At 40.7% G+C, this 14395-nt stretch overlaps 1 protein-coding gene across 1 annotated transcript in view; it reads left to right on the top strand.

Moving 5' to 3' along the window:
• Nucleotides 1-13777, top strand: part of CDC23 (cell division cycle 23) — a 22489-nt gene extending 8712 nt beyond the window's left edge. The window contains exons 10-16 of the mRNA XM_007461409.1: nt 10308-10461; nt 10582-10701; nt 11022-11097; nt 11429-11490; nt 12190-12268; nt 12346-12465; nt 13260-13777. Of these exons, the coding sequence (XP_007461471.1) occupies nt 10308-10461; nt 10582-10701; nt 11022-11097; nt 11429-11490; nt 12190-12268; nt 12346-12465; nt 13260-13430 (782 nt within the window). The 3' untranslated portion in view covers nt 13431-13777. The remainder of the gene's footprint in view (nt 1-10307; nt 10462-10581; nt 10702-11021; nt 11098-11428; nt 11491-12189; nt 12269-12345; nt 12466-13259) is intronic.
• The last annotated feature ends 618 nt before the right edge of the window (nt 13778-14395 follow it).

Below are 14395 nucleotides of genomic sequence, written 5' to 3'. Positions count from 1 at the left end.
TCACAGCACAGCCAAAAAAAATAAGTGTCAAAGGTAACAAAATTGGGACTTCCCTGGTGGCGCAGTGGTTAAGAATCTGCCTGCCAATGCAGGGGACACGGGTTCGAGCCCTGGTCCAGGAATATCCCACATGCCACGGAGCAACTGGGCCCTTGCTCCACAACTACTGAGCCTGTGTGCCACAACTACTGAGCCTGCGTGCCTAGAGCCTGTGCTCCACAACAGAGAAGCCACCGTAATGAGGAGCCCACGCACCACAACAAAGAGTAGCCCCCGCTCACCACAACTAGAGAAATGCCGTGTGCAGCAACGAAGACCCAACGCAGCCAAAAATAAATAAATAAAATAAATTTGTAAAAAAAAAAAAAGGGTAACAAAATTATATACAATAGAATGTGAAGGATCACTGTAATCCCACCCCCAAGATTGGTGGATATGACTCCAGAATATTTTTCTGTGTGAGTACTATAAATGGTGTATGTGTGTGTGAGTACTAAAAATGGTGTATGTGTGTGTGTATGGTTTGCTTGCAAAAACTGTATCATTATACACACTGCTTTGTAATGTCCTTTTTTTTAACCTAACAATATATCTTTTCCATCTTTCCATGCTAGTACATGTAGAGTTGTATTATTTTTGATGGCTATTTAGTATTTTATTATATAGATGTCCCATTATTTTTATTTAATCATTTTCTGTTGTATAAGTTGTGGCTAGTGTTTGTTAACATAAAAATTGCTTCAGGAGGGCTTCCCTGGTGGCGCAGTGGTTGAGGGTCCGCCTGCCGATGCAAGGGACGCGGGTTCGTGCCCTGGTCCGGGAGGATCCCGCGTGCTGTGGAGTGGCTGGGCCCGTGAGCCATGGCCGCTGGGCCTGCGCGTCCGGAGCCTGTGCTCCGCGAGGGGAGAGGCCACAGCAGTGAGAGGCCCGTGTACCGCAAAAAAAAAAAAAGATTGCTTCAGGAAACATCTTTGTATGTATATATTTATTTTTGCATGTTTATGCAACTATTTCTGTATAATTAGTTCCTTGAAAGGCTGGATGAAAAACGTGTGTATTTTTTATATACATATGTGGGGTTTTTTTTTAGTAAATTTATTTATTTTATCTATTTTATTTTTGGCTGCGTTGGGTCTTTGTTTCTGCACGCGGGCTTTCTCTAGTTGTGGTGAGCGGGGGCTACTCTTCGTTGTGGTGTGTGGGCTTCCCGTTGTGGTGGCTTCTCGTTGCAGAGCATGGGCTCTAGGCACGTGGGCTTCAGTAGTTGTGGCGCACAGGCTTAGTTGCTCGGCGGATGTGGGAACTTCCTGGACCAGGGCTCGAACCCGCATCCCCTGCATTGGCAGGTGGATTCTTAACCACTGCGCCACCAGGGAAGTCCCTGTATTTTTAAATTATTATTTTATTTGTTTATTTATTTATTTATTTTTGCAGTACGCGGGCCTCTCACTGTTATGGCCTCTCCCGTTGTGGAGCACAGGCTCCAGATGCGCAGGCTCAGTGGCCATGACTCACGGGCCCAGCCGCTCTGAGGCATGTGGGATCCTCCTGGACTGGGGCACGAACCCATGTCCCCTGCATTGGCAGGCGGACTCTCAACCACTGCACCACCAAGGAAGCCCCTATTTATTTATTTTTTAGCTGTGTCGGGTCTTAGTTGCGACATGTGGGGTCTTTGTTGAGGCATGCAGGATCTTCTGTTGCGGCGTGGCCTCTTTGCTGTGGCACGTGGGCTTCTCTCTAGCTGTGGTGCATGGGCTTCAGCGTGCATGGGCTCTGTAGTTTTGGCGCACGGGCTTCAGAGCGTGTGGACTCTAGTTTGCAGCATGCAGGCTCAGTAGTTGTGGTGCACGGCTTAGTTGCCCCATGTCATGTGGGATCTTAGTTCCCTGACCAGGGATCGAACCCGCGTCCCCTGCATTGGAAGGCAGATTCTTTACCACTGGACCACCAGGGAGGTCCCAAAGCCTATGTATTTTAAGCTGACTAATATTACTAAAATGTTTGTAGGAATTTCCAATCCTATGAAAAGAGATGAGTGTATCTTTTTCTGTATCAGGGTGTCTCACTCTTGGCTCTGTTGACATTTTTGGCTGATAATTTCTTTTGTGGGGTTCTGTTCTATACATTGCAGGGTGTTAGAAGTATACCCAGCTCTACCCACTAGATGTCAGTAACCTCCTTCCCCGAGTTGTGCAGATAAAGCCAAATAACCTCTTGGGGTCAGAATCATCCTTGGTTGAGAACCATGGCCCTATGCACTTGGCCACACTACTGTGACCTGATAATCAGTTGACATAAATAGATGAATGGCCACTCTTGGATAAAAGTAAGCTTGGTTGGTTGTGATTGAAAGCCTAAGTTTCCTGGAGATGAAAGACCCTGTTCCTGGGTCTTTGGTGACACTGCATTGAGAACATACATTTGTATGTTAGGATGTTGTTAGTCAACTGATAGAATTTCAATTCAGTCATTCAATAAATATTTCCAGCCCTTTAGGAAGTTGTAGTCTAGTATGGGAAATAAATATTAAAAAAAGAAAAATCCTATGGGAACATAGGTAAGAGGAACAAATAATCTTTTCAATATCAGAGCATTGTGAATGAAGTATAAAGTCCGTTAAAGTGAGGATGGAACTCCAGTTTATTCAGAAAACATCTTTTGAACATCTTCTGAGTGCCGGATATGGTGGTTTGTGTTGCAGTACCTACCCCATTACCTACTGAGGAAGACCAGTAAGAAACAACTATAACATAGTGGGTTGAGGGTTATGATTGAAGTAAACATAGGATGCTAAGAGAGTACATAGGAAAGGTAGCTAATCCAGTCTGATTAGGGAAGGCTTCTTGAGAAGGTGATACCTGAAGGATGGGCAGGAGTGAAAGAGTTCACTAAAGGAGGAGATGGATTGACTTGGGAAGGGTATTGCAGTGCAGAGGCATTGAAGTGTGAAACAGACAGTGATCCTGAAATAGTTTAGTGTCCTGAAGCATGGCGTGGGAGGAGGGAATGTATGAACGGGGCCAGATCTTGAAGAGCCATTTGTGCCTTACTAAAAGTTTGGATTTTATTCTTAAGACAGGAGAAGTCTTCTTAAAGATTTTAAACCAGAGAATGATAAATGTTTTTAGATTTTCATTTTCAAATGATAACTGGAGACAGTGTGCTGGGAGGATTAGAAGAAGGGCAAGACCAACAAGGAGGCTTTTGCAATAATCCAGTCTAGAGATGATGAGAGCCCAAGCTGAGGTATTGGCAGGAGGAATGAAGAGAGGCGATTAGATTTAGAAGATATTTAGGAAGTAGAACATACAGGAATTGGTGAATGGGTAACCATATTGATAACAGTGTCCTTCACCTGAAGAAAGGAAAAAGAGGTAGGGGAGATAATGAACTGTTCCTTTTTTAGCTTACTAACTTAAAGCCAGTTAAAATCAAAGGATATGGACTCCCCTGGTGGCGCAGTGGTTGAGAGTCCGCCTGCCGATGCAGGGGACATGGGTTCGTGCCCCGGTCCGGGAAGATCCCACATGCCGCGGAGCGGCTGGGCCCGTGAACCATGGCCGCTGATCCTGCGGGTCTGGAGCCCGTGCTCCGCAACAGGAGAGGCCACAGCAGTGAGAGGCCCGCGTACCGCAAAAAAAAAAAAAAAAAAAATCAAAGGATACGTACATATGAAGAGTAATGCTTTAGGAGTTTCTGGTTTTTTAATTTTATGTATTTATTTATGTTTTGGCCATGCCTCGTGGCTTGCGGGATCTTATTTCCCGGACCAGGGTTTGAACCCGGGCCCTTGGCAGTGAGAGTGCGGAGTCCTAACCACTGGACTACCAGGGAATTCCCATCTGGTTTTTTAAATAATCGTTTGATTGGTAAACTTCTTAATGAACTGTTTTTTCTTCAGTGTATCTGTAATGCCTAGTGAAGTTCCTGACTTATGGTCAATAAATGTTTGTTGAATTCAGCCCACCTATCTTAAAAATCAAGAAAAAGGACCATTAGATATGACAAAAAATATATTTCAGCTTTCACAAAGGAGAAAGAAGGGTGGAGAGAGAAGAGAAGAAACTGAGGACCTGAAAGAGAATGAAACAACTTAATAGAGTGATGGCAAGAATCTCCTACTTGTGTAGTCCTTGCTTCTGCAGTTATGTCTTGATGTGAATTGAATGCTTCCTTCTGCATCTTTTCTGGAGTCCCAGTCTCTGAGAAGCAGCTTTACACACACACACACACACACACACACACACACACAAATACATATATGTATGTGTATTTATATATGTATATATTACAGTATAGCATGGTTAAGATTTGGACTCTGGAACAAAACTGCCCAAGTTTAAATCTTGGTTTTGCTACTAACTAGCTGTGTGACATTGTATTTAACTTCTGTGTGCTATACTTTCCTCATCCATAAAGGGATAATAACAGTAGAACATTCTCCCATGTATTCGTTGTGAGGAGTAAGTAAATTAACATATAAAAAGCACTTATAACAATGTAAGTTGCCCAGCACATTGTAATCATTCAGTACATTTTAGCTGTTCCAACTGGTCAGAAAATCTCATCTACTTAATCTTTGCCCAGAACTTGCCTGTTCTGACTTCCTTAACATCTCCTTTGTCATCCTGACTCCTTTAGCAACTAAAGCTTATACCCTTGCTACCACTACTTCACTTCTCCTATTTTATTACAGAAGTTAACCTTTGGACAGTCTGCCTAGAGTTTGCTTATTCCTCTGTCTCTGGGTCCGAGTCAGTGGCAGAAGCAAAGGTATCCTTTTATAGGACATAAAGCCCTCCATCTTGCTTTTTTCCCAGGTGAATGTGAACTTGAATGATCTTAAGTGATACAGACAATTGTTATAAATAATTTCTCCTGAATCAAACTGACAGCTGAATCTAGACAAATTAAAAGCAAAGACAAACACATATATAGAAATCTTATTACTTGTTTTTTACCAAAGTGGAATTGTATAATTTCTCTGCAATTTGCTTTTTCCGTTTGACAGTATATCATTATCTCTGTAAATTAGTATATATACATTTAAATCCATCTTTTTATCTAGTTTATGCAATGCAATTTATACATAAAGGAGATTTTTTTAAAGTGCAGGTTTTTTTCCCCTCACTGCACCTTTCCTCCTTTAAAATACTTGTGTTAGCATGTCCCATACCACATGAAACATACACATACACATATGCAGGGTTTAATGGGCTGTTTGCTTACAAAAATAGGATCATATTACACACATTTCTCTGTATTTTACTTTTCTCACTCAACAATATCTCATGAAAAATCCCTCAGAGTCTTGGTATATCTCAAATTGTTTTTTCTTCTTTTAGTATTTTTTATTTTTATTTATTTATTTATTTATTTATTTATTTATTTTAATGAATTTATTCATTTAATTTTTGGCTGCATTGGGTCTTTGCTGCTGCGCGTGGGTTTTCTCTAGTTGTGGCAAGCGGGGGCTACTCTGCTGCAGTGCGCTCACTTATCTTGTTGCGGAGCACGGGCTCTAGGCACGCGGGCTCAGTAGTTGTGGCTTGCGGGCTTAGTTGCTCCATGACATGTGGGATCTTCCTGGACCAGGGCTCGAACCTGTGTCCCCTGCATTGGCAGGAGGATTCTTAACCACTGCGCCACGAGGGAAGCCCTCTTTTTTTTAAAAAATTGAGGTATAGTTGATTTACGGTATTAGTTTCACATGTACAACATAGTGATTCAAGTTTTTTATAGATTATACTCCATTTAAAGTTCTATAAAATGTTGGCTATATTCCCTGTGCTGTACAATATTTCCTTGTAGTTTATTTATTTTACACATAGTAGTTTGTACCTCTTAATCCCCTATGCCTATCTTGCCCTCCCCACTTTCCTCTCCCCATAGGTAACCACCAGTTTGTTCTGTTTATCTGTGAGTCTGTTTCTGTTTTGTTATATTCATTCATTTTTTTTATTTTTTAGATTCCATGTATAAGTGATAACAGATAGTTTGTCTTTCTCAAATTGACATTTCACTAAGCATAATACCTTCCAGATCCATCCATGTTGTTGCAAATGGCAAAATTTCATTCTTTTTAATGGCTGAGTAGTAGTCCATTATATATGTATACCACATCTTCTTTATCCATTCCTCTGTTGATGGACACTTAGGTTGCTTCCATATCTTGGCTATTGTAAATAATACTGCTGTGAACATTGGGGTGCATGTATCTTTTCAAATTTGTGTTTTTGTTTTCCTTGGATATATACCCAGAAGTGGAATTGCTAGATCATATCATAGTTCTATTTTCAGTTTTTTGAGGAACCTTCATACTGTTCTCCCTAGTGGCTGCACCAATTAACATTCCTGCCAACAGTGTACAAATGTTCCCTTCTCTCCACATCCTCACTAATATTTGTTATTTGTGGTCTTCTTTTTTTTTTTTTTTTTTTCTGGTATGCGGGCCTCTCACTGTTGTGGCCTCTCCCGTTGCGGAGCACAGGCTCCGGACGCGCAGGCTCAGTGGCCATGGCTTACAGGCCCAGCTGCTCCGCGGCATGTGGGATCTTCCCGGACCAGGGCACGAACCCGTGTTCCCTGCAACGGCAGGCGGATTCTTAACCGCTGCGCCACCAGGGAAGCCCCATGATTTGCTTTTCTGATGATTAATGATATTGAGCATCTTTTCATGTGCCTATTGGCCATCTGTACGTCTTCTTTGGAAAAATGTCTATCAGGTCTTCTGACCATTTCTTGACTGGGTTGTTTGTTTTTTTGATATTAAGTTGTATGAACTGTTTATATATTTTGGATATCAATTGCAAATATTTTCTCCCATTCAGTAAGTTGTCGTTTTGTTTTGTTTTAATTAATTATTTTTGGCTGCATTGGTTTTTTGTTGCTGTGCACAGGCTTTCTCTAGTTGTGACAAGCAGGGGCTACTCTTTGTTGTGGTTCACAGGCTTCTCATTGTGGTGGCTTCTTTCGTTGTGGAGCATGGGCTCTAGGCATGCAGGCTTCAGTACTTGTGGCTCGTGGGCTGTAGAGCACAGGCTCAGTTGTTGTGGTGCATGGCCTTAGTTGCTCCACGGCATGTAGGATCAAATCCATGTTCCCTGCATTGGCAGGCAGATTCTTAACCACTGTGCCACCAGGGAAGTCCCTATCTTTTCGTTTTGTTGATTGTTCTGTTTGCTGTGCAAAAGCTTTTCAGTCTAGGTCACATTTGTTTATTTTTGCTTTTGTTTCCTTTGCCTTAGGTGATGGATCCAAAAAAATATTGCTATGATTCCTGTCAAAGAGTGTTTTACCTCTGTTTTCTTCTAGGAGTTTTAATGGTTTCTGGTCTTACATTTAGATCTTTAATCCATTTTGAGTTTATTTTTTTATATGGTATGAGAAAATGTTCTAATTTCATTCTTTTACATGTAGGTGTCCAGTTTTCCCAGCATCACCTATTGGAGACAGTCTTTTCCCCATTGTATATTCTTGCCTCCTTTGTCATGATTAATTGACCATAAGTGCATGAGTTTCTGCACCAGTACCATACTGTTTTGATCACTGTAGCTTAGTAGTATAGTCTGAAGTCAGGGAATGTGATGCTTCCAGTTTTGTTCTTCTTTCTCAAGATTGTTTTGGCTGTTCAAGGTCTTTTGTGTTCCCATACAAATTTTGGGATTATTTGTTCTGGTTCTGTGAAAAATGCCATTGGTATTTTTTTTTAATATTTATTTATTTATTTGGCTGCGCTGGGTCTTAGTTGCAGCACACGGAATATTCATTGCCGCATGTGGCGTCTTTGTTGCAGCATGTGGGATCTTTAGTTGTGGCATGTGGGATCTTTAGTTGTGGCATGCGGGATCTCGTTCCCTGACCAGGGATTAAATCTGGGCCCCCTGCATTGGCAGCACAGAGTCTTAACCACTGGACCACCAGGGAAGTCCCACCGTTGGTATTTTGTTAGGGATTGCATTGAATCTGTAGATTGTCTTGGGTAGTATGGTCATTTTAACAATATTAATGGTTCAAATCCATAAACAAGGTATATCTTTCTGTTTGTGTCTTCATTTTCTTTTATCAGTGTATTATAGTTTTCTGAGTACAAGTCTTTTAACTCCTTAATTAGATTTACTCCTAGGTATTTTATTTTTTTGGATGTGATTGTAAATGGGATTGTTTCATTAATTTCTCTTTCTGGTAGTTTGTCATTAGTGTATAGAAATGCAACAGATTTCTGTATTAATTTTGTAGTGTGCAACTTTACTGAATTCATTGATGAGCTCTAGTAATTTTTTGGTGATATCTTTAGGATTTTCTATGTATAGAATCATGTCATCTGTAAACAGTGGCAGTTTTACTTCTTCCTTTCTTATTTGGACTCCTTTTATTTCTTTTTCTTATCCGATTGCTGTGGCTAAGACTTCAAGTACTACATTGAAAAAAGTCACAAAAGTGGGCATCCTTGATTATTTTCCTGATCTTAGAGGAAAAGTTTTTAGCTTTTCACCTTTGAGTATGATGTTAGCTGTGGGCTTATCATATATGGCCTTTATTATGTTGATGTTTCCTCTATACCTACTTTGTGGAGAGTTTTTATCATAAATGCATGTTGAATTTTGTCAAAAGCTTTTTCTGTATCAAGATGATCATATAGTTTTTATTCTTCATTTTGTTAGTGTGGTGTATCACATTGATTGATTTGCAGATATTGAACCATCCTTGCATCCCTGGGATAAATCCCACTTGATCATGATGTATGATCCTTTTAATGTATTGTTGGATTCAGTTTGCTAATACTTTATTGAGGATTTTTTCATCTATGTTCATTAGTGATATTGGCCTGTAATTTTCTTTTTTTGTGGTATCTTTGGTTTTGGTATCAGGGTGATGCTGGCTTTGTAGAATGAGTTTGGAGACATTTCTTCCTCTGCAATTTTTTGGAATAATTTGGAAAAGATAAGTGTTAGCTCTTATCTAAATGTTTGGTAAAATTCACCTGTGAAGCCTTCTGGTTCTGGACTTTTTTTGTTGGGAGTTGTCTTATTACTGGTTCAGTTTCATTACTGGTAATTGGTGTGTTCATATTTTCTACTTATTCCTGATTTAATCTTGGGAGCTTATACATTTCTAGGAATATGTCCATTTCTTCTAGGTTGTCCATTTTATTGGTATATGTTAAAAATAGCTTTATTGAGGGATAATTTACATAACATAAAATTTACTTATTTTAAGTTTACAGTTCACTGAGTTTTTGCTAATTTATACAGTTTTGTAACCATAATCATAATCCAGTTTCGAACACTCCATCTTCCCCAAAAGTTCCCTTGGGTCTATTTGCAGTCAGCCCTACTCCCAATCCCCAGCAGATCTGCCTTCTATCTGTATAGTTTTGCATTTTCTAGAAATTTCATATAAGTGGAATCTTGGAATATTTAGTCTTATTGTCTAGCTTTTTTCACTGAGCTCTTTTTCGAGGTTTGTCTATGTTGCAACATATATCAGTAGTTCTTCTCTTTTTACTGCTGAGAAGTATTTCGTTGTCTGGATATATACTACATTTCGTTTATCCATTTACTAGTTAGTATAAGAAAGATGGCCTTTATTCCCTTTCTTCAAATAAAATTTTTTATAGAATCTTAAAATCTTTCATACATTCTTTTTAAGACCAATGATAATAGAACTTCCTTGATTCTTGTGGAAGAGAGGAGTTCAGAGTGCTACCTTTTTAATCCTTTAGGTACCTCCTTAGAAACCTAGGAAGATAGTTGGAAAACCACCAATCTAAAGCATACTCTAGGAATTTCCTACCCTTTATTAAGGAAATATGTGTATAAATGCTATATTGAGAGGAAATAAAATGAAGAAAACCTTTGTGGTGTTAGGAAACATTTTTTTTTTTTTTTTAAAAACCAGAATGTGGGCTTCCCTGGTGGTGCAGTGGTTGAGAGTCCGCCTGCCGATGCAGGGGACACGGGTTCGTGCCCCGGTCCGGGAAGATCCCACATGCCATGGAGTGGCTGGGCCCATGAGCCATGGCTGTTGAGCCTGTGCGTCCGGAGCCTGTGCTCCGCAACGGGAGAGGCCACAGCAGTGAGAGGCCTGCGTACCACAAAAAAAAAAACAAAACAGAATGTGTGATAGATAAAATATATTTTCCAAGGGAATGATGATGTTGCCCATATGTAGAGTTTGGCTTTTCTGCAAGGACTTTGGGGGAATGGGTTATGGTTCATGTCTACTCTGTGGAATGCTGCCTATTTTAGTGACTTATTTTTGCCTTTCTAGTTATTTGTATATTTTGTCTGTCTTTCAATTAGGCAATTATTATAGTTTGCGTTCTCAGCATGAGAAAGCAGCCTTGTATTTCCAGAGAGCACTGAAATTGAATCCTCGGTATCTTGGTGCCTGGACGCTGATGGGACATGAGTACATGGAAATGAAGAACACATCTGCTGCTATTCAGGCTTATAGGTGAGCATTTAGTTGGAGGGGGAGATGGAGCAGATTGTTGTGATTTTAGGAGTCTCTATTGAGCCTGCAAGTCGCTAACTTTGATTCTGCTCTCTTACCAGTCTCTCTTCCATTTCTTAGGCATGCTATTGAGGTCAATAAGCGGGACTACAGAGCCTGGTATGGCCTTGGGCAGACCTATGAAATCCTTAAGATGCCATTTTATTGCCTTTATTATTATAGACGGGCCCACCAGCTTCGGTAAGTCGGGCCACTTGATGATGTGTTTGTTGTGGGAAGGGCTGACACTTTTCTTTCTCTTTTGATAGCTATTGAAGAATCAGAGTGAATGGTTTTGACTCTTAGAGACCTAAGTTTAAACATGCCATATGTTGTTTGGTCATTTTTATGTCGTGTATTCTACTAACGTGTTAATAGTATAATTGTGAACACAAAATAATATAATTACATGAAGTATTGGATTAAAGCCCATTCCCTTCATAGCTTTGAAATAGTGATGGTGGTTCCTCAAGGGAGGACTTCCGTTTTTGCTTGGATTTCCTATTTCTCTTCCCTCTCAGGCCCAATGATTCTCGTATGCTGGTCGCTTTAGGAGAATGTTATGAGAAACTCAATCAACTAGTGGAAGCCAAAAAGGTATCTGAAATTGGGTCCTGAAGAATTTGTGTGGGAATCTGCTGTTTGGATGAGGGGTTGAGCTATCTGTGCTTAATTTTCCTTCATGTAGATTTATCTACATAGGGAAGTCTGAATATTTATAGGCACATAGGGTGTATAAAGCAAAGTGCGGCTGACATCATTAGTGGGAATGTTACTATGTAGCCTGGACCTATCAGATCTAGTAAAAATGCTTTGTATTCTCCAAGTCTGAACTTCTGGGAGTCTTGCAGGACCTGAGTCTCTATGTGATTAGTCATGGCACATGGGGCAGTGGTTGAAGTGACCAGTTTATTTATTTTTTTGACAGTGCTATTGGAGAGCTTACGCCGTGGGAGATGTGGAAAAGATGGCTCTGGTGAAACTGGCAAAGTGAGTGAAAGAGTGACACGCTAGTGATATTTCTGTTGGCTTCTCTGGTGAGGTGGGTCCTGCACATTCTAGAGCTTCCCATCCATCATCTACATGAATGAGGGGATGTAGCACAGTGTATGATTACTGATCTGGAAATTTAACCATCTCGACTCAAGAGAATGCTACTTCTCTTTGAAGAGGAATTGTTTTCCTACTTGGAAAATTCAAGAATGAATTGAAAGAAATGAAATTTTTATGTCAGAGCAGTCTAGGAAAACTACTTTAGCTACTAATCTCCTCCTGATAAGGCCCAGGAAAATAAGGAATAACTCAGAAATGATAAGGAAAGAGGTTCTTAAATGCAATTTCATTCCTGCCAGTTCTTTTCTGGATTCTTACAAAAAATCTGAATTGCTTGGTATCTTTTTTAATCTCACTCAGGGTATTACCAGGAAATTTTTGCAATGGTATATTATCCAGCTTAAGTGTTTACTAACTTTCCCTCCATCACCAGTAGCAGAGTAATGATTCTAAGCTTTGATGAAGTAACCACCACCTCTGGGCACTAATACTATTCTGGGTCCCACTGTGTCATTTATGTCAAAATTTGTACTTGTCTATGTATTATCATTTTTTATCTTAACTGTGTGCTTTTACTTTTTATCAGTAGCTTGCTTTGAGATATGACTTATACTTAAAGACCAATTTCTTTTATAGGCTTCATGAACAGTTGACTGAGTCAGAACAGGCAGCCCAATGTTACATCAAATATATCCAAGATATCTATTCGTGTGGGGTATGTGTCATGAGCATGAGAATTGGGTTGCTGATCTTATTCTCGTCACCTCAGTCATTCCTGATTTCCTTATCTAGGAAATAGTGGAACACTTGGAGGAGAGCACTGCTTTCCGCTATCTGGCCCAGTATTATTTTAAGTGCAAGCTGTGGGATGAAGCTTCAGCTTGTGCCCAAAAGTGCTGTGCATTCAATGATGTGAGTATCAGCTCTTCAGTAAAAGGTTGGGATTTTAGGTTCTAGCACATGACTTTACTATGATCTGGGGGTGGAAAGTGGAAGGTGGTTAAGAGGGTGAGTGGTTTGCATTCAATCTGTAGATTGCTTTGGGTAGTATAGTCATTTTCACAATATTGATTCTTCCAATCCAAGAACGTGGTCTATTTCACCATCTGTTTAAGTCAACTTTGATTTCTTTCATCAGTGTTTAATAGTTTTCTGAGTACAAGTCTTTCACCTCCTTAGGCAGGTTTATTCCTAGGTATTTTATTCTTTTTGTGCGATGGCAAATGGGGTTGTTTCCTTAATTTCTCTGATTTTTCATTGTTGGTGTATTGGAATGCCAGAGATTTCTGTGCATTAATTTTGTATCCTGCAAGCTTACCAAATTAATTGATTAGTTCTAGTAGTTTTCTGGGGGCATCTTTAGGATTTTCTATGTATAGTATCATGTCATCTGCAAACAGTGACAGTTTTACTTCTCTTCCAATTTGTATTCCTTTTATTTCTTTTTCTTCTCTGATTGCCGTGGCTCAAGAGGGAGGGGATATGGGGACATACGTATGCATATGGCTGACTCACTTTGGTGTGCAATAGAAACTAACACAGTATTGTGAAGCAATTATATTCCAATAAAGATTAAAAAAATAACAAAAACAGGGTGAGTGGAAAGGCTACCTTGTTCTGTGGAACTTTGTATGTCAGTATTTTAGAAACTGTTTTTGAGAAAAGCCTTGGACATATTTTGACACATTTGCCTGACTTTGTTTCAGACCCGGGAAGAAGGTAAGGCCTTGCTCCGGCAAATCCTACAGCTTCGGAACCAAGGCGAGACTCCCTCCACCGAGATGCCTGCTCCCTTTTTCCTCCCTGCTTCACTGTCTGCTAACAACACTCCCACACGCAGAGTTTCTCCACTCAACCTGTCTTCAGTCACACCATAGTTGGCTACTTTCAAGCCAGCACATTGCCAGACCCATATTAAGCCTTACCTCCATGTAAAGAACAGCCACGTCTATTCTTCCAAGGACCTTAGTTCTTTTTGTTTGTACACATGGGAACAGCTCCTTGGGGAGTTTATAGAATCACCTGCAGAGTAGACTGACAGAAGAATCCTGGCAGGAACAGATACTGTCTTTGCCAGTTTGAAGCACTTCTGTCTCCCTTCTGTCTGTTCAGAGTGGCTATAGATCTTGGCCTTTTTCCCCAGACCTTTTTGCCCCCCAAAAACATCCCTTTAACAGCACTTTAGCACAGGCAAGGCTACAGGGACAAAGTTTAAATGCTGCTGGGAGTGGGAGATTTCTTTAGAGAGGCAAGGAAGAAAGAAGGGAAAAAAGCTTGCAACTCTACCCTCTGCTGATAGTAGGGCACTGGATACCCTAGGAAGGTCAGGGCACTGGATAGGCATGACTCATCATTCTTTGATTTGCTGAGCATGACTATTCTGATATCAGAGATTAGGTTTAAATGGGGTGAAGGTATACTTTTGTTCTTACTGGGGAGACATTCTGCCGTTTTGGTTTTTTTTTTTGCGGGACGCAGGCCTCTCACTGTTGTGGCCTCTCCTGTTGCGGAGCACAGGCTCCAGACGCACAGGCTCAGTGGCCATGGCTCGCGGGCCCAGCCGCTCTGCGGCATGTGGGATCTTCCCGGACCGGGGCACAAACCCGTGTCCCCTGCATTGACAGGCGGACTCTCAACCACTGTGCCACCAGGGAAGCCCTGCTGTTTTGGTTTTGAGGCATCTCCTAGAAGCTTTCAAATTGGAAGTAACTTACTAGAGTTGAACAAAAGAAGGGGCAAAAGGACTCTCACTGAGTGTGAAACTGCTGATGGCCCCTACTAAGGGGAAAAGATGTCTATAGAGTTAGCTATACCCCTACTAAAGCAGAGCAAGGAGGCAGGG

The sequence above is a fragment of the Lipotes vexillifer genome, unplaced genomic scaffold, assembly GCF_000442215.2.
Source record: "Lipotes vexillifer unplaced genomic scaffold, Lipotes_vexillifer_v1.1 scaffold217, whole genome shotgun sequence".
In the NCBI taxonomy this organism is placed as follows: Eukaryota; Metazoa; Chordata; class Mammalia; order Artiodactyla; family Lipotidae; genus Lipotes; species Lipotes vexillifer.
This window is presented reverse-complemented; position numbering and strand designations above follow the sequence as displayed.